At 43.3% G+C, this 23496-nt stretch overlaps 1 protein-coding gene across 5 annotated transcripts in view; it reads left to right on the top strand.

Moving 5' to 3' along the window:
- EXOC4 (exocyst complex component 4) overlaps positions 1 to 23496 on the top strand; it is a 397026-nt gene that overhangs the window by 315044 nt on the left and 58486 nt on the right. For all 5 annotated transcript variants that reach the window (XM_021384283.1, XM_021384286.1, XM_021384285.1 and 2 more), the window contains 2 exons: positions 8499 to 8635; positions 15254 to 15409. In XM_021384283.1, coding sequence (XP_021239958.1) covers positions 8499 to 8635; positions 15254 to 15409 — 293 coding nt within the window. The remainder of the gene's footprint in view (positions 1 to 8498; positions 8636 to 15253; positions 15410 to 23496) is intronic.

The raw sequence follows: 23496 nt of genomic DNA, 5'->3' as shown, positions 1-23496 counted from the left end.
TGATAAACAACAAGTCTATTCGTTTGGGCTTTGTAGAGTATGCGTGTCAGTGTGCAGTGGTCACTAATTAGTGGGAAGAAGAGCTGAATTAGAACCTCGCTGTTAATTCCGTGTCCTATGTGACATAAAAATGCACACAGGTGAGTGTTGGGTAAATCTGAACTGTGATGCTGTAAGAACCAACTTCATTTCAACACTTTCAAGATGGATATTAGGAAAAGTTTCTTCTCAGAAAGAATGATGAGGCATTGGAACAGGCTGCCCAGGGAGGTGGTGGAGTCACCATCCTTGGAGGTGTTCAAGGGAGGGGTAAACGTGGCAAATGGGGACATGGTTTAGTGGGCATTGTTGGGTTGGTTGGACTTTGTGATCATGGTGATCTTTTCCAACCTTAGTGATTCTGTTGATTCTATGAGTGAGCATGTTGGTATGGGTCAGCAACTGGACTAGATGATCTTAGTGGTCTTTTCCAACCTTTATGATTCTCTGACAAGTCTGTCTCAAATTTGGACTAAGAATATTATTTAAAAAATCTCACCCAGAAATACCTACGATCTCTGTGCTTCCTCTTCCAGTTTTGTCTAGCTTTGTGATGTGATCTGTCGTAGTACAGAAATGGCACGTGTGCTTTCAGAGTGCGAAGGCTTTTGTTAAAATTGCAGTGTCTATGACTATCATTTACCTTTTTTAAAACTGATGCAGAGCATAGTTTGAAATTATTCCTGGCAGATTCCTCTTCTGGTTCCTTAAATGGTTGTGATTGATTTGGTATTTGCAGCGCTTTAGCAGGGTTGGCTGCAGTTCATGTTAACTTTGTGCACTGTAGAGACTCGTATGTTTAAATACTGTACCCTGTGAAATCCTAAATAATGAATGTAGTGCTTAAACGAAGAAAATGATTCTTCTGCATGGACAAAGGTAACACAGTAATAAGCAGATTGTATGATACATGTTCTCTATTTTTTAAAAAAGAGTACATTTTTCTCTTCATTAATATTCTGCTTCACTGGAGCAGATGTTTTCTGTATCACACAGTACCAGGTAAATAAGAGATATCCAGGACTTTGTTTGTGCACTCATTTGTTTGCTGCAGCATCACATTTAATGCTGGAGAAGGAGCATGTCATCATCCCGTTCACATCCATGGGTATGAAAGCTCTTGGGATCTCTCAGAAAGATGCCCCTGAAATGACAAATATCACCTGCAGAGAAACAGGCAGAGCTGCAGTTTAAAAAATATTCCTCAGAGTTCGGAGCATTTGGGAAGCCAAGTTGTAGTAGGATGTAGTATAACCATAGTAACGAGCAGGATTCTGTAGAACTGATACTGGAATAATGAATTTTGTCAGAAAAAAAAAATACTATATGAGAAAAGCAGGCTATCAGATTTTGAGACCGTAAAAAGAGTTTTGCATTTAAACATGTATTTGAATTGATACATACTAAAACCTCCTGCCCTTTGTAAACCCTGGATGTGCCACAGAAGAAAACAAATTGAAAAGCCCCCTTATCGCTCAGTGTGAAATAACCACTAGTCAGTAAAACAGGCAATTTGGACTATCATCTTCCCTCTGATAGCTAAAAAAAATATGGTGGTTCAGGGTTTTGGTGTTGTTTTTTTTTTTCTATTTTAGTGAGGGCATTGCTGTATAGAAGTAGGGGTGCAGGTTGGCTCTACACAGCAGTGATGGAGCTTGGGGAGCACCCAGCTCTCTTGCTTTGTCCACACCTGTGCCCCTGACCACAGGAGCTTATGTTGGTTCATTTTCAGGCATAAGTAGGCTTAAGCAGCCAACCTGTGGCAGTATTCACGGGAAGCTAGGTTCCCAGCTCAGTTTTTAATGGTTTCCATCTCTTCACTCCACCACCATCATCTAATCATCCGACATCAGCATCATCTGATGAGGTGAGAGAATGGTTATGTTGTTGGCCTTGCAGGATGTTCTTTCAGCTGCCAGAATTTGGAGAAAAGAAGGGAATGCATTCATGTTCTTATCTCCATCCATTTTCTCTCCATCGCCATTCGTTGTGCTGTCCAGGTATTTAAGCAGCTCCCTCCCTTTCCTATCCACACCAGTAAAGCACAGCTCATGCTGGGAGATTGCCTCAGAGCTCTGCTTCACACGCCTGCTGGGTAATAAAGCGTTATGAATTGACAGCAGGGTAACTAAATTGCAACTGGCAGCGTAACACTGCGGAGCATCACGGGTCACCGCCTGGAGGAGATAGAATTGCAGGTGGGGGACATGGGCTGGGAGGCAGCTCGGGCAGGAGGTTCCTGTTTCAGAGCTGCTTGCCTTGGGTGTGAATGTGGAGAAGCTCTCACAGCTGCTGAAATCCCGTCAGTCTCTATAAACGTCACAATAAATTTTAAAATAGCAATAGGAATTGGAGTGATATTAATATTAATAACAATAATAATAATTTCATAATAAAATTAATCCTAGATCTTAAACCCTGCATGTCTGGTAGAATCGTAGAATCTTTAAAGTTGGAAAAAAGCTCCCAGATCATCTAGTCCAACCCTAACCCATCTCCACCATGCCCACTCACCATGTCCCTCATGATCCTGTAATACATGGGCATAGTAATGATGGTGAACCAGGCTTCAAAACTTGCCATCCACTTTGCTCTCCTGTGGTCATTGCTATACTAAGGAAAATGCAGCTTCTGACCCCAGTTCAAGCTTCCAGTCTAGAAGCAGATCGGATAGAATAGAAAGACAGCAGGAAAAAATCAATCCATATACCAGGTGCCCTAATCCAGGGGAAGGCATGCCCATGGCATGGGGCTGGAACTAGATGATCTTTAAGAGTCCCTTCCAACCCAAACCATGATTTTGTGTCAGGGCTTTGTGAGATGCTGGAGCCCCTGGGGCCGCGTGAGGAAGCCATAGTGACCCGTAGGGAAGTTTGTCACCATAATGGATGATTACACTGCATACAGCATCCGAGACAGGTGAGGTAGCTTCGAGCAGAACAAAACCGTATGGATGATGGTTTCCTGCTGGGACAGACATAGGTTTCCTCCCTTGGTGTGTTGATTTATATATTTTTAGCTCTTTCCTGAAGAGTAGTGCCCCAGCGTGGGTCATTGGAGCCCCCTGCTGAACATACCTTCTCAGTGCCGGGAAAGAAGGATGAATAATATTTGGAAAAAGGAATTAAAAGTCCTCGGGGGGCAGGTGAGAAGCTGTAATTTATATTAAAAAAAAAAAAAAAAAAAGAAAAGGGCAGAAAATTGCAGAAGTAAATGTTGCATGTCAAGGCGTCAGTCTGAGGTTTAACCTCCAGTGTGCTCTGGAAGTGGTCCCAAACCCAGAGCTGTGGGTCAGTGCTGAGGTTGAAGAGGTTTGCAAAGCTTTTGTCCCTCCTGTTCTGCCTTTAATTACAGCTGTGCACTGTGTAGCAGTTTTTAAATTGTGGGGTGTCAGCTACACTCCAGCTCAAAAATTAGATTAGCCTTTATTTATTTTCTCCTTTGAGACAGCCACATCCTGCACTCATCTGGTGCCTTCGTCTGCCAAGACATCTCAAGGAGATTTAAGTGATGGGCAATAATAAACTAATAATCGGCAACCTCTACAGTGCCAAGGTCTCTTCCTCCATCTGCTGCCTTTTCAAGAGCTCATCATGTGCTGAAGACATCCCTGCACAGGGAGATTCCCATCCTCACCATTCTTTCCCCAAGACAATGAAGAGTTTGCAAGTGAATGGGCCTGGAAGAAGCTGTGATTTATGCAGAAAAAATTATTCAGGGTGGAGATTTTTCTTGTAATCTGTTGCTCTTTGCTGAGAAGTCAGAGGAAACAGAGCAACAGATTGAAAACGGGAGGTTTGTGCAGAGTTGACCCGTTGCTTCGAACTTTCTCTGCGTGTTGGCAACTCACTGGTCTCTGCTTTATTGTGCCATGCACTTTTGCATCTGCCATGGCGACCCTTGGAAACCCCATGTGCATCGTTGTACATTGAGGGATCTCTTTCTGTAGAGCAGGCACATCCAACCCATTGCCCATGGGCCGCATGCAGCCCAGCCCAGCCTGAACTGCAGCTCTTCCCCATTGAGCTGCATGGCCCGGCCCCAAGCACACACCCATCACTCAGCAACAACCACACATCGGCATGTGATCGGCACTGAATGGGCTGAAACCAGGACACGGGGAGGGCATGGTGCAGTCCCAGCTCCAGTTACAGCAATTATTCTATGTGTTTTGATGTATTGGCTAAATGCAGTCCTGTGAACAGCAAAAAGCAGGGAGCTGTGCTTTCCATTTTGATAAAGGAGTTGGGAATTCAGGATTGCCATAAAAATCGTCAACTTTTTGGTTAATTTGCGACTCTGCTTTCAGTCGATATAAACACGCGACCTGCTGATTTTCAAGAGGAATGTATAGAGTTGAAATCAGATATTCAACTCAAAACTTCTCTACCAGACTTCTATAAGCCCTCTATTACCAGAGAAAAGCATCCCTCGCTTCACAGTCACACCTTATTCATGTATTCATATCATTGCCTTTTGGCAGTACGCACATTTGTGACCAACTGTTGTCAAGGATGAAGCACAGGAAAAGTAAAATTTCATCAGTAGGCTGGAGCATCTCTCCTATGAAGAAAGGTTGAGGGAACTGGGCTTGTTTAGCTTGGAGAAGAGAATGCTCTGGGAAGACTTCATTGTGGCCTTCCAGTACTTACAGGAAGCGCATAAACAGGAGGGGGAATGACTGCTTAACATGGGTTGCTAGTGACTGGACAAGGGGGAACGATTTTAAACTAAGACGGAGGAGGTTTAGGTTAGATATTAGGAGGCAGTTTTTCACTCCGAGGGTGGTGACGCACTGGAACAGGTTGCCCAAGGAGGTTGTGGATGCCCCGTCCCTGGAGGCATTCAAGGCCAGGCTGGACGTGGCTCTGGGCAGCCTGGGCTGGTGGTTGGCAACCCTGCACTCAGCAGGGGGGTTGAAACTCGATGATCCTTGAGGTCCTTTTTAACCCAGGCTATTCTATGATTCTGTGATCAAAAATCTCTGATGAACACCTTGATAGCTCACTGAGAATTGCAGCTACATCCATCAAACCAGATTGATGGATCAGTTTCACAAAAACAAGGCCGAACATCCCACTAGTTTTATGGTTTTGTTGCCCTCTTTTTCACGTTTTAGTTAAAAAGCATTAAAAATTAGGATGTTTTGTTACTTACATAGGTTAACCATATTACATATGTTATGAGGGCTGCTCCAAAAGTAATGCCTCCTATTTCATGATGTTGGCCCACAACATCTGAGGTGGATGTTAGTGGTATGGCAGTAGAGGTTGAACCTTCCCACCAATATCCCGTTTACATTTTGCTGCCATGTGACAGGTGGCAGCGAAGAGGCAGTAGTTAGGAGGCATTACTTTCAGAGCAGCCTTCGTGGATGCACCAATAGACAATTCCTCTTCACTCAGTGCAAGCCAGGCAAGCCAAAAGTTTGCAGACCCCTGGGGTGGAGGAATTCAGGCACTGTAAGCCTTAGGTGGGATGCACAAGTCAGAAGTGAGGAAGAGTTTCAGCAGCGAGCAGCCTTGGCTTGGGGAATTAAGGATTTTCAAGAGGAGGAGGCTGTGAGTACAGGAAAGGAAATCCCATTGTGTGTTTTTTTGTTGTTGTGGTTTTTTTCTGCCCCATCTGTCAAATGTGGGGCTAATGCCTCTGGGGCTGCTTATTCCTCTCCATCATTTTGGGCCGATGAAAGCGCTGCGGTCAGAGTGTAAATTATACGTGCCCTGGAGCTGCTTTACATTATCTGAAGCTTCAGTCCAACTGAGAATAAGGGCTGTATCAAGGAGCAACGATAAATGTTTGCAAAATACATTAAAGATAAAACCCACGATGTTAATAACGACTGGTGCTATTCTGTTTTATCATACTGCATTGACAGTAGCAAATGGACAGAAGGTCGTAAGAGGGAATTTCTTTTTATTTTTAGTAGCCGTGAGACCCTTTTAAAACCTTCGCCCCGATGTGCTGTAAGAGTAATGAATCATACCCTCGGCGTGATGTTAGGATTCAGCACCACGCAGTGTTTTCAGGTGCGAGGCGATGAATATTGTTCTGCGGATGAGTTTCCTTGTTAGCGTGGGTTTTTTTAAAAGGGTTCATTGAAGTGCCTTGCCATAAAATTATGCTTTGATCATATCCATTTGCTGTTAATGAATCCAGATGGGTTAGCAGCAACTGGATTGTAACTCTCTGATAATACATGCGCTGCCTTTCATTTTCTCGCACGGAGTTTTAGAAGATCCTGTGCTGGCCCAGCTAACGAATCCAGCTGTATTAACATGGCCTAATGCATCCTAATACATAGCATCCCCAGAGACACATGCAGATGTGTCAGGATTGCTTTGGAAAAGGTTAGAATGTTTCAGAAAAATAGCCATTACATATCTGGTGCTGTCTGCTTTCATATGGTAATTCTCTTTTCTTTCTTTCTTCTTTTTATCTTTTTTTCTTCTTTTATTTTTTTAAGTCATAGGAGTAGCTTAATATTCTCATTAAATCAAAAGACCTTATTCTAAAATCAAGATATTGGCAGGAACTCAGCTATGGTTTTAATGTTGTTGTAGACAGGAGGAAATGGAAGAAACTACATAGAAACTAGCAATGCTCTTCCTTCTAACATCCAGTATTTGTTTTTTTAAAGTTGCTGTTTCCTCAAATATTGAGTTACACAATGAAATAGAGATGGGACAGATTGAAACCAGCTCTCATTCCTCTTAGCGTGGTTGCATGTCCAAGGCACGGATAGTAGAATCATAGAATGGCTTGGGTTGGATCCTCGAGGATCATCAAGCTCCAACCCCCCTGCCACAGGCAGGACTGCCAACCTCCACATCTAATACCAGGCCAGGCTGCCCAGGGCCCCATCCAGCCTGGCCTTGAACACCTCCAGGGATGGGGCATCCACAGCCTCTCTGGGCAGCCTGTTCCAGTGCCTCTGAGTAAAGAATTTCTTCCTAACATCTAACCTAAATGTCCCCGTCTTATAGTTTAAAGCCATCTCCTCTTGTCCTATCCATATCAGTCTATGTAAAAAGTCAGTCTTCCTCCTGCTTATAAGGCTCCCTTCATGTACAGGAAGGCCACATGCTATGGAATTATCTTTGCTATGAATGAGGATGAGGTTTGCAGATGCTTTTTTTACAAAAATCGGGAGCAGAATCAATTCCTGTCACTCACAGGTAACTCGGGAGGAGCAGGATTATGGATTAGGGTGATGCTGCCGCACTCTAATCTGGAAATCAATACAGAAAGGGAAGTTGGGCTCATGGGGATATTGCAGGGACCATGGTTTTGGTTTTGATGAGATTTTGCTCTGCAAGCAACTGAGTCACTAAATCCACAGCCTGACTAACATAGGGAAAAAGCTAAATTCAGCCTTGATGCAGTTCTCTGGAAGTCCCTGGAGTCATAGAATCACGGAATCATAGGTTTGATGGGACCTTAAATATCATTGAGCTCCAAGCCCATGTGCCCCCAGTGTAACTGGAGTCCAACATTTCTCAAATGAAGCACTACTCCCAATGTCTCAGTCTCCTTTTTTGCCCTTGTGCTTAGCTCAGGAGCAGCCCTTCATTCTACTGAGCCTAATATTAATTCAATTTGTATCAGCTTGGGACTTCGATAACCTTCCTTCTGTATTGTTTATAGCAATGAAATTAAATACAACAGGCAAGTCACCTTGGGGTGCCTCAGAAATCCCAAAATTCATATGGGGCTCTATAAATCTTGGATGTTATCAGATGCACAGTACCTCCTTTCTCCTGCAGGCTGTCTCAGCTTGCTCATCTGTAGGCTATGGAGCAGCGTTCTTGATTTTCAGATTTGCCCTGTTCTTCCTGTGAGTGTATTAAAACTGTTTGCTGTAACAAAAGGATGGCAAGGTGCTGTTTAGCGCTCAACCTCCAGCAGAATGCTTATCCCCAATACATGCAGTTTGTACAGATGTGAGCAGTGGGTGTAGGGTAGCGAAGCACTGGAACAGGTTGCCAAGAGAGCTGATGGATGCCCCATCCATGGAAACATTCAAGGTCAGGCTGAACAGGGCTCTGAGCAACCTGATCGAGCTGTAGATGTCCCTGTTCATTGCAGGGGAGCTGGACTAGATGACCTTTAAGGGTCCCTTCCAACTCAAATGATTCTATGATTCTGTGGTTCTGTGATCAAACATTTGAATGTTTAGGTTTCATCTCATGAACAACAGACCCAGTGAACTTTGTTTCCAACCTGATATTCAGGCCCTTTAGCCATCCCTCTCCCTCTCTTACATGGTTTTTACTTTTTCTTCTTTTGTTCTGTTTTATGTCACTCGGTGGCATGGACTCATCCAGCTCATCTGACATCTGCTCAGTGTCAGGGAGGATCAGCTGTGTGGTTGCATCTGTCACAGTAATTAGCAAAATATGAGAAGGCTGAGATTAAGATATATGGCAATTCATACTCCTGCTTTCTCTCTTTTCCAGAGCACAGTAATTGTGGAGAAGACTGTTCAAGACTTGATGAACCTGATGCACGACTTGAGTGCCTATTCGGATCAGTTCCTCAACATGGTGTGTGTGAAGCTCCAGGAGTACAAGGACACCTGCACCCTTGCCTACAGGTATGGGCAGGATCAGAAACTCATGTATATTGGAGATACTGCTCATCTTCTTTTGCTTCCTGACATGAGTAGGAAAGAGTTACTTCTAGAAATCTGAAATAACGATCATTGCGACATTAAGTGTTTTGACTCCCCAATGACTTTGTACACATCACCCTATGGTTTAAGCTTTTTAAATCATAGGATCACCAAGATTGGAAAAGACCTCTAAGATCATCCCGTTCAATCATCCACCTACCACCAATATTTCCCCATGTAACCATGTCCCTTAGTGCAACATCTAAACGTTTCTTCAACATCTCCAGGGGTGGTGTCTCAACCACCTCCCTGGGCAGCCCGTTCCAGCACCTGATAGGTGACAGTGATACCAGAGCTTAGAAACAACAGGGCTTTGCTCTTAATCAGGTAAGAGTTGGCTTCAGGTTGGAGTTGGAGACCATAAGGCATCATCTCTAACATAAATGGATGCATAGTGGGCTGACAGTTGGACTTGATGATCTTGGAGGTCTTTTCCAACCTTCATAATTCTATGATTCTACACAGCTATTGCTTAGTTGTGAAGCAAGTCAGATCTCTCCATTTGAACCATTCCATTCTTTGTTCCCCCAATTTTTTTAAAGAACAGCTGTATTTTAATTAGTTATATTGAGATCATAGTATTCAGATCTCGTGGCAATGTAGAAATTCATAACCACAACACTCCATGTAAATACACACATACTGGGTTTTGTGGCACTTGCCCAAAGCCTTCCTGTAAACTTACTCTTTTAAGAGGTCATTGTATGCTCTGTTCTAGGCAGTTCATCGGTGTTTTTTGGGGGGATCTGTCTCTGACTGCTTCCCAAACCGTGGTGTGGAAGCTGAACTCAGCGTGGTCCCACTGGGCACAGGGTTGGGATGCAGAGTTTGAGTCCTTTGGGTACTTTATCATAGATTTCCTTGGAAACCATTAATAAGTAACATATTCTATGTACATCTCAGCTGCCCATCTGTAAAATGGCTCTCCCTGGAGAGAGGGGCCAGGAGCATGCCCCACGCCGCGGGGATAAATACTTGCATTGAAAGACACTAAAGATGCTGCGGCAATGTGGGCTATAATAGCTGCTATACATAATCTCCTTTAATAGCTAATTGAGGCTGGCGATAGCAGGGGAAGCTGAAAAAGCCCCTTGTGTTTTCTGACCAAAAGCATTAAGAAATTATTTCCTATTGCCTGATTTCATTCAGAAGAAGCTTCATCTGGCGAGCGGCTGCGTATGGGCTCATTATTATTATTAATAGCACCAACAATAGCAGTGAGCACATATGGGGGCTAAACGGCGTCCGAGCGCGCGTGTAAATTGGTAGCTATGCTTGTGCCATTGTCCAAAATGCTCATATTTTATATGAAACTTCATTGACTGAAGCCAGACAATAGATGTAATTTCTTTGGCTTGAACTTAAAGGTCCTTCCTTCCTTCCTTTCCTGATACCATTCCTGGCTTTGGCACCTGCTGAGGCGTAATTAGGACAGCCCTCATTTGGCAATATCCTGATTACAGCAGGAGGAAAAACAGGAAATGTTCTAGTTTTGCTGCTAGCAAATGACTGACTGAAATAGAAATCTATATACATTTCAAATGATTCAGAGGAATACAGCAGCTATCCTTGCGAGCGGTTCGATGCACGGGGTCAGCATGCCCTCTGCAGGGACGTTGCATCTCTACGGCTCAGCGCTGACCATGGTTTTCCTTCAGGGTTTGAGAAGGATAAATCATTGCAATGATAGAGTTCGAATTCAGCTTAAAATCAGAATCAACCCCTTAGAGCTGTATCCTAATGCGATCAGGCAAAGCTACTGGAGCAAGGGAGTGTGCATCTGTTCTTGAGATATCAAGATAGTGAGAATTTGGGACGGCAGAGAGATGGTTTATGTAAGATATTCACGTGGCATTTGTTCCCTTCCCATGTGCATGTGTTTTCTGAAGGGGAATAGGAACAAACATGGATTAAATGTATTCAAATACAGGCTCCTCAAAGGAAGATGCTTTCATTCAGAGTCTTTGCAGCACAGATAGCTCCATCAGGACGTCAGCATGAAATAATGCCGAGCTGAGATTTTTCGAGTTTGATTTCCACTTGGCTCTGATTTTCTAGCGAATACAAAAATTAACAGGGCTGACTGTGAATGGCTCGGTCATTTATATAAACAGCAACTACAGATTTTCTTGCTTTAATTGATGACAAATCTTGGAAGTGTATTGAATCCACGCTAAATGAGATGTCTTCTGTTTGTAAGAAGTTCGACACAAACTGTTTACAAATGTTGAGTTCTGTTTTTCACCCCATCTCCATCTTTTTTCACCCCATCTCCATTGAACAAGTATTTTCTTGTGCTTTTTTCTACCTATTTGAAGAATCTGAATTCAGTCACGCAAATGACTCTCTCCAGTCTGCAAAAAGAGATGGACCTCTCCAAAGAGAGATTCGTCTTAAAATGTGGCTATACTGTCTGGAGGTGCCCAACTCTCACCATCGGCTAGGAAGAAATTTTATGGTGATCAGCCTCCTGGTTGAACTGTCTGCTGTGTTTGTAAAATTAGGTGGGGTAAAGCTGGTCATAGGCCTCTCCAAACGTTATGAGCCAGCCCAAATAAAACTAAGCACCCCTTTTATAGATAAGAAAATGAGGAGCAGATGAATTCGTCCAGGGTGAGGGATCTGAAGTCAAAATGGGATTTTTCAAGTCCCCGAGAAGCGCTTTTACCACTCATAGTCTTTACTGGCATCTTTCCCTTCTTGAATTAAGTTTTCTTATTTGGAAGTTGTCTTTGGATCTAGAAACTTTCCAGGCAGGGTCTGTATCCTTCAGGTTACCAGGTGCCTGGCATATGGCGAGCATGCTTCTTTTAAACTCTTAGCAATGTGAGCAGAGCTCGACGTGGAAACATCCCCTGGGCCATGGGAAGAGAAAAAAATCATTCCCAAATACTATCGACACAATGCAGCAGAGCCCAATTTGCCCCTGTGGCGCACAGATGTTTACATAATGAAAATCTTTGATCCCCAGCTGTGTCCAGAGATGTTCCCCATCACTCTGCTCCCAGCCTGGGGGTACCCTGATGCCAGCCTGGGACCATGACCACCAGCAGATGTTTTCTGGCTAAAACTCATTGAGCTGTGGAGGAGCGAATCCTCTTGCACATGTGCCATCACCTGTGCAAGAGTTACACCTATTCCCTACCCACTCCTGAGAGCTGGGTACAAACAGACGGCATTTTTATGGGCTCATTGGGCTGTGAATTAATTAGTTGATTATGGCACTGGTGGTGGCAAGTAACCCTATTACAGCAGCGGGAATAATTGCATAGGACTTTGAGAGAATGGGAATGTTTGGAAGGAAGCACTCTGAGCTGCACTAAAACATGTCATCCTGTCGTGTGATAATTTACTGGAGGACTTGAATTAGGTTGACATTGATAAGAAGTTACGGAGGCTGAAAACTGACTGAGATGTTAGAAAGAAAAGGAGGGGGAAAAGGTGTCGGTAATTGATGGGGAAAGCTGGGCTTCCAGCAGAGATCAGGGCATGTTCCACCTTATTTAACACCTTCCTTAATGAGGAGATAGTTACATAAAACCAGCCTGTCAATAAAAATTAGGGAGGTGTTGCAACCATGGGAAAGAATAGGGAAATAATTCAAAGGGATCCGTGTAGTGGTGGCAGTGTCCCAGCATTGAGGCATCCTACTGATAGCAATGGAGAAATATGCTGAGGACTCCAGTGGCTCACAGTGCCATGAGTAAATCATCACCAAAAGTTAAGGAAAACAGGAATTGTGTGAGATAGGCTCTTGGAAAAAGCTGACCCTAAAAAAGCAAGGAGACCCAGCTCAGTTTGGAACTTGCTATAGCAGCCAGATGGACATCCCTCTCTCTTCCCTTGACACCCACTTCAAAAAGCAATAGCGTTTTTGAGGACAGCAAATAATAAGGATCATAAAACACAGAGGTAGCTCTGTCCTCTGTCTGACTCCATAGAAGACTCCCAAAGATGACTTTCAATTGTATATATCTAAAGGGCTACGATAATGCTGTAAATAATTGAGTACTGGGGCTGAGTACTGAGTCGACTGTAAGGGAAAATATCAGGGAGTAATGGGATGAAACTGAGTAAAGTAAAACATGAGCACAGTATCGGGATTATTTTTTTTTGTCCAAGAGTTAGATTTGTTCATCTGTGAAATAGACTCCCAAGGGAAGGAGTCTATTACTTTAGTCATTTAAATCTGGAAAGGAGAAAGCAATGGCTGATGTATTCCATGGAACAGTTGTCCTGCCTTGGCAGAGAAATGGCCAAATATCATCAAATGCAGTTTTTCTAGCTTGGATGTCAGAGATTCTGGTAGAGTGTTTTTTTTCCAGTGTGTTGAACAGTGCTCTTTTTCATAAACGGAAAAATACCAAGTACCTAAACAGCAGCAGAAGGCCAAATTGATATTTTCAAGCCGAGGTCTTCTGTGGCTGGAAACAGAATTCATTCTTGTTTTTGTCTGTGGCAAATCAAACATGAAATTTAAAGATAAGGAATATTTTTATGTAAGCACATGTGGCATATTCATTTTCACAAATCATGTGTACTTACCAAGCAGAGGTTGTTTCCTTGGTGGTAGGTGAAAGGGGCGATGGGTTGCTCTATGCTAGTGGAAAAAGAAGTAATCTTCTCTCTTTCAAGATAGATCAGTGTTGGCTCCTATCTCAATGCCATTTTCACTCCTTTTTGAACTGCCTAAATCTGGTGCATTGTTATTTTTATTTCTGTTTATTGGCAAAGCCTACTTAATATGAGACTGGTTAACTTGCATAACCCATTAGAAACCTGCAGGATCCTTATTGTGATCTAGTGTAACCCTTCCCAGAATCACTACTGGAATGGTAGTGCCATATGCAACATCCCAACTAATATCCAGAAGCGTGCAGCCCAGTGAATGTCTCTGTGAGGTCCAGGTTCAGCTGACATGGGTTGAGCCAGTACCCACCTGTCCATAGTGCAGCACCCAGCAACTCCAGTTCTTCGTTGGGAGACCCAGCATTGAATCTCTGCATCTTTTTCATGTGCAAAGTTTCTGCTCGCTTTGGAGAAGCCAGTTCTTTTGGGACATGCTTTAATGGGCAATATTGTTGGTAGGTGGATGGTTGGACTAAATGATCTTAGAGGTCTTTTCCAACCTTAATGATTCTATGATTCTCTGAAAAAAGATCTATCCAGCATTTACACCCTGTCATGCCCATTCATTGTAGGACACAACAAATTACTTCCAGACAGCTTACAGCATTGTCAGTAAGGAATGTGGTGGGTATTTGAGAGGCTAAGGCAAGTCTGGAGTGTTTTCTGTATTTTTTCACAGTAGGAAACAATCAGTCTCTTTGAGCATGTGTCCTGTTAATCTACAGGTAAGCCTCTCTGTAGACTTAGGACCTATGAGAACTTGTCTCTTTAGATGCTTCCTTTCTCAGGTTACTCTGTGCTGATTTTTTTTAGTGGGTTTGCCATATTCTCATATTAAAGGGCAAAAAACAAATCTCACTGCTGCCCATTGGAGAGGACAGCACCAGAAAGAGGGCAGTACCACCATGTTCTTGCTTTGAGTGGTATGGATGGATGACATCTCTTCTTCTTGGGCCAGAAAAGCAGTACAACTTGTTACTATGCAAGGACCTCCTAGAAGAGCCTTTTAGAGGCTTGCCAGTGAAGGAAATTGGTGATAGAATGTAGAAGGAAACACCAGTACCCCTAATTCCCCCTTGCCTTTTCTAAGAGGGTAAAAAATACCTCCCAGATCTGTGCAATCTACTAAACAACTCAAGAGTGGGAGAGGACACTCAGCTCACTGGTGTGCCAGTGAATCATAGAATCATTTAGGTTGGAAAAGACCACTAAGTCCAACTAGTCCAACTGTTGACCCATCACCACCATGCCCACTAAACCATATCTCTCAATGCCGCAAAAATAGCAAACATGGGAGAACGCAATGCCATGTTCTTGACCAATCCCAACACAAAAATTAGACAGCTAACTGACTCCTCCAGGTACAGTATCCCTTTTATCTCCTGCAATTGACAGTGAGGATTTCAGAGTAATTATACTGCCAAAAATATTAAACAGGGAAAGTCTTCGTAACTGAATTACACTGTGATCTTTGATTCAATTTCACACGTACATATGATTCAGCTGATTGCAGTCACAACACAGTCAGCAGCCAATGGTGGCCTCAATTGAGATGGCAGAGAGCAAATGAGCTGTAGAGAAACTACCTTCTTACTCTTTTAGTATGGAATGACTTCTTCTGGTTGTGTAAAGTGATTGTAAGTTGAATGATTTCAAGGGTGGGAGAATATGCCATTTATCCTTTCAGGAACTCTATCAACATACATCTTGAGTCATGAGGAATTTGTATCACATCTGCTTGTGTTCTCATGCCTTCCCCACAAGTTCTTTGTTGAAATCCTCTTTAGACCTATTCATTAATACTCTGTTTTGGAGGTCTGTACGTAATAGAGATTTTAATTAACATGTGTGGAATCCTGTGAAAAGTAGAATTTACTTTGCAGTAATGTGATTGCTGCTGGTTTCCCACAGGAGCATCGTGCAGTCAGATGAAAAGCTGGTGATCAGCGCATCCTGGGCTAAGGATGATGATATCAGCAGGCTCCTGAAATCTCTGCCCAACTGGAGCAACATGGCTCAACCCAAGCAACTGAGACCCAAAAGGGAGGAGGAGGAAGATTTTATAAGGTAAAATATTTTATAGCTGAAATTGCAGAAGGTTTTAAAATAGTAACCATGGTAAAAACAGATGGAAGCAAAGTAATTGCAGTGTTGTGTCTCCAGGTATGAGGGGAGTTTCAGAAGTGATCTTTCCTTGTGTGGATGTGCCCTTACACAAAGGCACCATCTTTGTTGAACTGAGAACTTCTGGTGCATTGCCTGGGTTCAGACAAGACTCTCAGATACAGGGTTTGGATTTTGGGTGGTCCTGTGTGTAGCCAGGAGTTGGACTCAGTAATCCTTACAGGCCCCTTACAACTCAGGATAGTCTATGATTCTATGATTCTAAACCATCCTGAAGCTCTTTGTCCTTCAAGAACAAGAAGAAAGTGGAGCTCCTCAGATGCAGCAAGAACAGAAGAGAGGAAGACCACAGGTCAGTAAGGAGACTTCAATGGCAGCACTAGCTCACTGCATTCCTGCACTGTTTGACTATTCCTGCTTGCTCCGTTGTTCATCACAGCTATTTGAAGAATAATGCTTGTAAAACAAGTCAGGAAGAGAAGAGGTTATTTTTAATTTATAGAATCGAATGGTATCTTAGAATTATCCAGGCTGCAAAGGACCTTCAAGATCATCAAATCCAATCATCAACCTGACCTACTGAGTCTCATCATTAAACCATGTCCCTTACTACCATGTCAGCATCTCTTCAATATCTCTAGGGATGAGGACTTGACCACTGTAGTAGGCAGCCTGTTCCAGTGCTCAACCTCCATTTCCTTGAGTAAATTCTTCCTAGTATCCTATCTAAACCTCCTCTGGCACAGCTTAAGACCATTGAGGAAACCATTTAGGACTTGACATTGTGATCTCCACTTGGTCTTGTCACAATTGCACTGAACACTGCACCCTATCTCGCCCTTCACCCAGTTTGAAATTCAGCCAGAATCATTTCTTTGTATCCATGTAGCACCTTCTTCAAATCCTTTAATGACTTCTTTCCTTCCAGTCTTGAACTTGAAAGGCTTATTTCTGTCTCAAGAGGAATCAAACTTCTTTCCATTCTGTGGCATTCCTGCATAGTGCAGGTTCCTTGTCCTGCTTGATGACCCATGCAATGGACAGAGCACCATTCTTTAACCTAATGGTAGGGACATTGGACAGGAATTCCCACAGCAGGAATTGCCACCAAAGCTGCTCTCTGCACCAAAGCAGTTTTTCATCTCCATCCAGAGCCCAGCAGCTACTGAGGACAGGCAAAAGGTGACTGGTCTTGAAAAACAGTGGTACCTCCAGAGGTATTCATTCAGAGGCAGCTTTTTGTATCCAAAAAAATGGTTTCTGCCTTTTCTTTTTAGCCTGTATGTGGGCAGACTGCATTTCCTTGCACACTGTAAATCGCTTATTCTTTGAATCATTGGCTCATCTTGAAGAACCAGGTCCTCTTTGTCATTCTGGCGAGTCAAAAAGCTTGTCTACACATTCCCATCACTATTCATCACGTCCTTGATTGGCATTTGGCTATAAAACTGTAGGAGTAAGTGAAGCTGTTGAAAATTAAAGTCTAATTTGCCCAGATTGTCATTTTACTTATTCACTGAATGCAAGCACAATAACATAAAGATGAGGCAGTCTAGAGAGAGGAACGACAGAAAGTATAAAATACGTCTAGTCACAGAAACATTTGCTCGTACTGCAGTGGGTATAATCAGCTCTGCCAATGTTTTTAAAAAATCTGATGATACCAATAGGATGCAGAGCCCTTAAGGTCTTTTGTGAGTTGTGGGTTGTTTTTTTTGAGATTCGTGGATTCGGTCCTGGTCTCCATCTTTGTCTTCATATTTCTCCTTTGTTTCTTGATATGGAAGGATGCTGGGATGCTCCACTGGCTCTTTTTGTGATTTATGAGCCATCAGCATGGGGCAACAGAACCCACAATGAGTCAGTGCTAGATACTGCTGGCTGAGTATAATCTGCTAGCATAAATTCCTGGACTGGCCAAGCTCAGTCTGGTGATAGCAGTGCCAGCATTTTGATCCTAGTGTCCATTTTATTCCAATATTGTCATTTTACTATCCATCGATTGAAGTATTTTGTGAAATTGTATCAGAGATGTTAAAATAGAAAGCCCTATTAGGTCATCTACATTGAATTCACTGAGAAAAGCTCCTGTACTCTGCCTTTTTTTTAGCCTAGATATTAGGACAAAGATCTTTTCTCAGTATCTGTTTGCACAGAGCATCATATATTAAGCCTAAGTTCCTCAGAGTGCTGTTTGAATGTTCCTGTAGCATTAATTTAAATAATAATAATTAGTCTGGGCCAGTTTTAGCCATTGATGGTAAGCAACATGGCTTATAAACTTCTTCAAGAATCTTTGCATGGTTGAATAGGTCTCTCCCGAAAGCTTCAAAATAAAATTAATTGCTTGTCCAGTTTTTGTCATCTTCTTTCCATTTAAACACACTTTTTTCAGACTTTCTCCTAATACAAAGGAACGCGAATTCTTTGCTGCTGTTGCTTCTTTCTTTCCCTCTTGAAGCTGCTGATGAATTGGGAATAATTCTGCCATAGCTATCACAGCCTGAAGGCGGCTGCAGAGCCAGAGGGAAATGGGTCTTGCAGATATCTTGGTTAGAGTCATCTCCATGATGAGAGAGCCCACCCAAGATATTTAAAAGTTAATACATAGAAACCGGCCTGTATTCACCCACCCAGTTTGATGTATGTTGCTGAATTAAATATGTCCTGAAAGTTTACCGCTGGTTTTTAGACCGTGGCAGGAAGAGTTATTGGTGCACTGTTTTCTTTCCCTCCGCCTCCTCCGCTTTCCTGTAACTCATTTGTTTAATTAAAAGGAAGAATCCAAACGTGGTGCCTTTGCAAAAAAAATCCTCATGCGTATCTGTGTTGACAGTGATTGATTCTGTTGTCTTAACCTGCCACTATCTCTTTTGCGAATACATGTCAAAAGGCAGGGTAGGATACCAGCAGAATCTCCCTATTAATATTCTGGCATGGTTGGCCAGACAAAGGGACCTGATTGAGCATATTATAGCAGCTCAGAACTTGGCAAGGGGAGAAAGGAAAGAAAAGTCGTGCCTCTATTCATATAATTAGTTTTTAAAGCTCTGAAGGCTATTTGGCACTGGGGCGAGTGTGAATTATGCTGCCCTTATCGCTTGATAAAGGTTAGCCTTCAGTTCATTACCGCTTCAGATATGTTGGTGATAAAACCCAGAGATGTACAATTTCCAGGTTTGCCTTTGACGAGGAAAAGCAATGTAAAAATTCAGATCTGGTCACACTCAAGTTACAGTGCAAATTCCTGGTTTTCCATGCAGCTCTGCAGCAGAAGGGGTGGCAAGGGGCAAGAACACATCACGCCCAAGAGAAACTGTGGGTTTGGAGAGCTGAGGGAGACAGGCTCACAATTTGTGGGGCAATGTGTTTGCTTGGAAACCCCAAGTTGATTTCAAGATCACCCCACAGCGCAGATCATTACAGTTGCAGATCTGAGACACCCAATCTGTGTTAGGAGAGGGATGGAATAATTTCACTTCTTCTCATCTTTGGGCTCCAGCAGGCTTCTGAACAACAAACTTGGGAGCAGATTCTCAGGCTGGAGCTGATGTAGCAATAAAAAAGCCACAACTCTCAGTGTCTCCATGTACCACGTGCGTTTTCTTTTCACTGCCTTTGCTTTTCTATTGAGAATTAGGAAAAACAGTGAGAATTTTCTAATGAGAATTAGAAAAATTCTGTCTCAGAAGGAGTGGTAGGGCATTGGAACAAGCTGCCCAGGGAGGGGGTGGAGTCACCAGCCCTGGAGGTTTTCAAGAATGGAGTTGGTGTGGCACTGAGGGACGTTGTTTAGTGGGCATAGTGGGGATGGATAGACCATTGGACTAGATCATCTCAGTGGTCTTTTCCAACCTGATTCTATTAATAACCCTGTCTGCAGGGCCAGAGTGCAACAGCTCCGTGCAGCCTCTCCAGTTCACCTGCAGATGGTCAACCTCACTCACTCTGCACCAGAAGGAAGCGGTATAATCAGACAACATGGAAGGATGCCTGTACAATGGCAGATCCTTCACCACATCATCCCAAATGGCATTGGTCAGGATAGTTGTGTTATCCCAGCTGCTTTAATAGGATCGCCTTTCTTCCCTTGATTCAGGCAGTGCTGTCCTCTAACAGTATTTCCAATGTAAAACTGGAGGCTACATAAAAATTTGGGATACACTGGAAATGTTTCGCAGTTGGACAAGACGGATGGCTTGGACAGGTTGGATAAGTTGGACAAGTTGGGTGAGAGTGGATATGGACTAAAGGGTGTCCCACAAAAATGCATGGCAGGAGCAATAATATATCGTCCAGTCTTGGGGGTGAAAGTTCATGAAATTTGTGAAATTCATGTCATGCAAGTTCAGTGTCTGCTCTTGATCACAGCTTGAATTCCTTCAGCTGCTTCCAAGGGGACTGCCATCCTTTACATTTTCCACTGCATAGTCTGTGCCAAACAGGCAGCCCAGAGAAGTGGAGGAGTCATTGTTTTTGGAGGTGTTCAAGAAAAGTGGACATGTGGCACTGAGGGACATGGTTTAGTGCGCATGGTGGGGGTGGACTTGGTGATCTTAGAGGTCTTTTCTAACCTTAATGATTCTGTGATTCTGTTGTGTGAACCAAAAATGAGCTGGGACAATTTGCACTGGACCTGCAAGCCCTTCCCTTGGTGTGCAAGGTGAGAGCTGCAAAGACAAGAGCATGGAGTTCTGCTCCTGCCTTGGGGTCGGGTGTTCTTCCCTTCTTCCACATCTCTCTGGCAGCCAGAAGACACTGGGGAAGGTCTTTGTCAAAAGCTGAGTCCTGGGTTATTCCATGTGCTGTCTGGTGGGTGTTTTTTGTCGCATTAGGTTTGGAGCTTTCCATTATTTTTATTGTCTTTTGATGCTGAAACCTTGATGTCTCAAGGAAGGCTTTTCCCTTTCTTTACCTCTTAGCTTTCCCTCCTATTTTCAGCCGTGGCTTTCCTGTCTCTCTTTTCTTGTCTTTTTCTCTCTCAAGAATAAAAGCTCTTCCTCTCCAGCTTTTCAGGCTCTATTTATTGTGTTCATAATACTTTGAAAGGGTAAAAAGATGGTTGTGGAAGATTGGCAGCAGACTCCGCAGACCTTTTTTTTTTTCCTCTACTGGGACTATGAATCTGGGTGTACTGTAGGTGTGAGTCATTTCCATTTGATGACAGTCTGCTCCTTTATGTGAAATGAGTTTCTAGATCTCTTCTTAGATCCTATAGAAAAAATGTGTCTGAATGCCTTCGTGATGAGCAGAACTGACGAGAAATCCTATTGCTGCTGAATCTTATCTGAGAGGTACAAAATAGAATGAGCACTTGGACTAGATAGCCTCTAATGGTCCCTTCCAACTCAAACGATTCTGTGATCTTCACAGGGCCTCTCCTTGTCTGAGAAGTTCCCTTCTGCTTTTGCTTGTCTTGTGAAAGCAGAGAAGTTTAGGGGGATTTGGGTTGGATTTGGGTATTTTGATTAATTTGGGATGGGGACACTTGAGGATTACGTGTGTTCTGGACCTGAATCCCAGAATAATCTCTTAACGTCAGATTCATTCATCCTACAGATTGCATTATCTATTGAAATGAGTGCAGCAATGCTCAGCTCTGCCATGGTACCCTTGTGGGTGCTGTGTGTTTCCCTACCTAGAAAGGGAAGGCAAAGCAAGAACATGGAGATTCAGCTTCTCCACAAAGATTAAGTAACAACTCCTGCATTCACAAGATTTAATATCATTAAATCCCATCATTAGAACTACACCAAATACTCCAAGACACTTCCTTGTCTGCTGCGATGAATTATATAATACAAACCTAACAAGACCAGAATAGTCAAATAAGTGTGAGCGAGACAATGGTGCATAATGGTACAACTTAAAATTGTCAATTAGTAGTGTCTGTTTCTTGATGGTGTTGCGACCTCTCAGCAGAGATTAGGAGCTGGCACCCATCACACCGCTCCCTAACAGAGATGCACAGATTGTTGTCGGGGCTTTGCAAATCCCACTGAACCTCAAACCTGGGTTGACTTTAGGCTGGGCTGGATCTTCAGTCCTTTAAAGCTGAATGCCGTAGGTTGGCAGGGTGAATTTATATCCGCCAAGGATCCTCTGCAGCATCTTTTCATCATGACTACAATGCTGTTTGGATGTGCTGCAAAAAAAAAAAAAAAAAAAAAAGAAGTGTTCTTGTGCTGAATTTTTAAAATACCTCCAGGTGCTGAATCTTTGAAACAAGTGAAACCCCAGCTTCTGTAGAAATAGGGCTGGGCTTGGTTTTATTGTTCTGGCCTCAACGAATCATTGCGGATGGCTCCTTGGGCTGAAAGTAACCCACGTGGGTTTTTTGTTTTGGTGTTTGCACAGTTTCTTTATGATTGTTGAACAAATTCCGGTGCAATATGAAGCAACAAGCCATTTTTTTTCACTCTTTCTTTATAAATAAGAACGTAATAGGGATTTCTTCGAATTGATTCAGGGGAGATCTGTCTGCCTGCATAGCTTCTATATACACTTTTTAAGTGCTGACTCTATGACTAAGGTGCAGGAATAGAAAACCAAAGATCTTTGTCCTGTTAATGGTTCAACAGATAATTTTAGGGCATTTCCATACAGCCACATCTCTACCCACACCTCTTAGCCGTGATTTAAATTTGCCTTGTTTCTTCTCCGCAAGCAGTCAGTGCTCAATGGAGAGCATCCCTCTGAGGCCAGGAAGGTGTGGGAAAGGACAGGAGGTCCTCATCGGGTCACTGTGTTCATGGGGTCATCCCAAGGGGGGGGTTCTTGCTGCCTCCCCACCTCCTGCAGCTCCATTCCCCCTCCCAGGGAGCCGTTTCCTTGGCCTTATTTGCAGAAGGGATAATTGAAACTAATTTCTTGGCAGAGAAAAGAGAGAGGAGCAGTAAGCGAATGTAAAGCCGCTGCCAAGGGTACATCAGAGACCTCCTTCCTCGTTCTGCCATATTGATGTGGACACTTGGCTGCTTTTCAGCTCTTCGCTGGCACTGTCAGAGTGCCTTAAATGTAGCCCAGGTCATCTTAATTTATCACATATGCTCTTCCCTGGCCCTTCTTCCCTAGAGTACAAACTTCCCGTCCTCCCATGCATGCTGAAATACAGATGAGGGGAAGCCTCACATGCTGTCATCAGTCCCTGCGTTTCCAGTCAGTTCAGCTCAGTAGGCTGCTTAATTTTATTAACAGCTCATCCCTTAAATGCGTCACCAGTGCTCTTGGTTTCTGGAGGAGAGAAGGGGGAAACTGGTCTGTCTGCAGAAAACGGCTCTTGGAAACCAGAATTTCTCCCCATCGCTGCTGGTAGCGGAGATGCACTGTGCTTCCTGGGAGGTATCCATGAGAACACAGTGGATCTAGTGCTGATAAATCGCTGGTCACTGTGTTACAGAGAAAAAAAATATGTGGAAATTAATGGCTTAACAAAGGGAAACTGAATCAAGTGCTTTGTTAATCCAAGGACTTCGCTAGCACAGCTGTCCTCTGGCAAAGCAGAGGTGTAAGAATGAAGCCTCTTGTGGCCCATACAAATCCCATTGGAATCGGGACCAAAAAGGCAACAAAGCATTGTGGCACCAGCATCACATACACTTAAAGAGGGAGCTCCCATAAGGAAACAGTTGGGCAGTGCAGAAATATACCTGAATTCTCTTTCTTCACTGCGTAGTTGATCTGCACTATTAACCTCTGTCTTGAGCATCAATATATACACACCTGAATTAACTGCAGGAGAGTGGAGCATTGCCTTCTGCTCCAGTTCTGTAAAACACTCCATCATGAGCCACTTGGTTATGAGGTTTTCTTGCTTTTTCTTGCTGGAAATTCAGTCTCTGAGTGCTCACCAAAACTTGAAGTCTTTTTTTTCCTGTTGGAAAGCTTTGGCAAAATCCAGAGTAAATTTGTAGTTAAGGTAGGACAGGATTTGAGTTTTCATGGTAATTCAAACCAAGGGTTTGAGCCATCCAAAACTTGTAAGTTATAGATGGAAAGTGGCTGCAGATAGATTTGTACGTCTGTCTCTG

This window comes from Numida meleagris, chromosome 1 (assembly GCF_002078875.1).
Source record: "Numida meleagris isolate 19003 breed g44 Domestic line chromosome 1, NumMel1.0, whole genome shotgun sequence".
Lineage (NCBI taxonomy): Eukaryota > Metazoa > Chordata > Aves > Galliformes > Numididae > Numida > Numida meleagris.
Note: the sequence above shows the minus strand (reverse complement) of the source record. Positions and strands in the feature narration are given on the sequence as shown.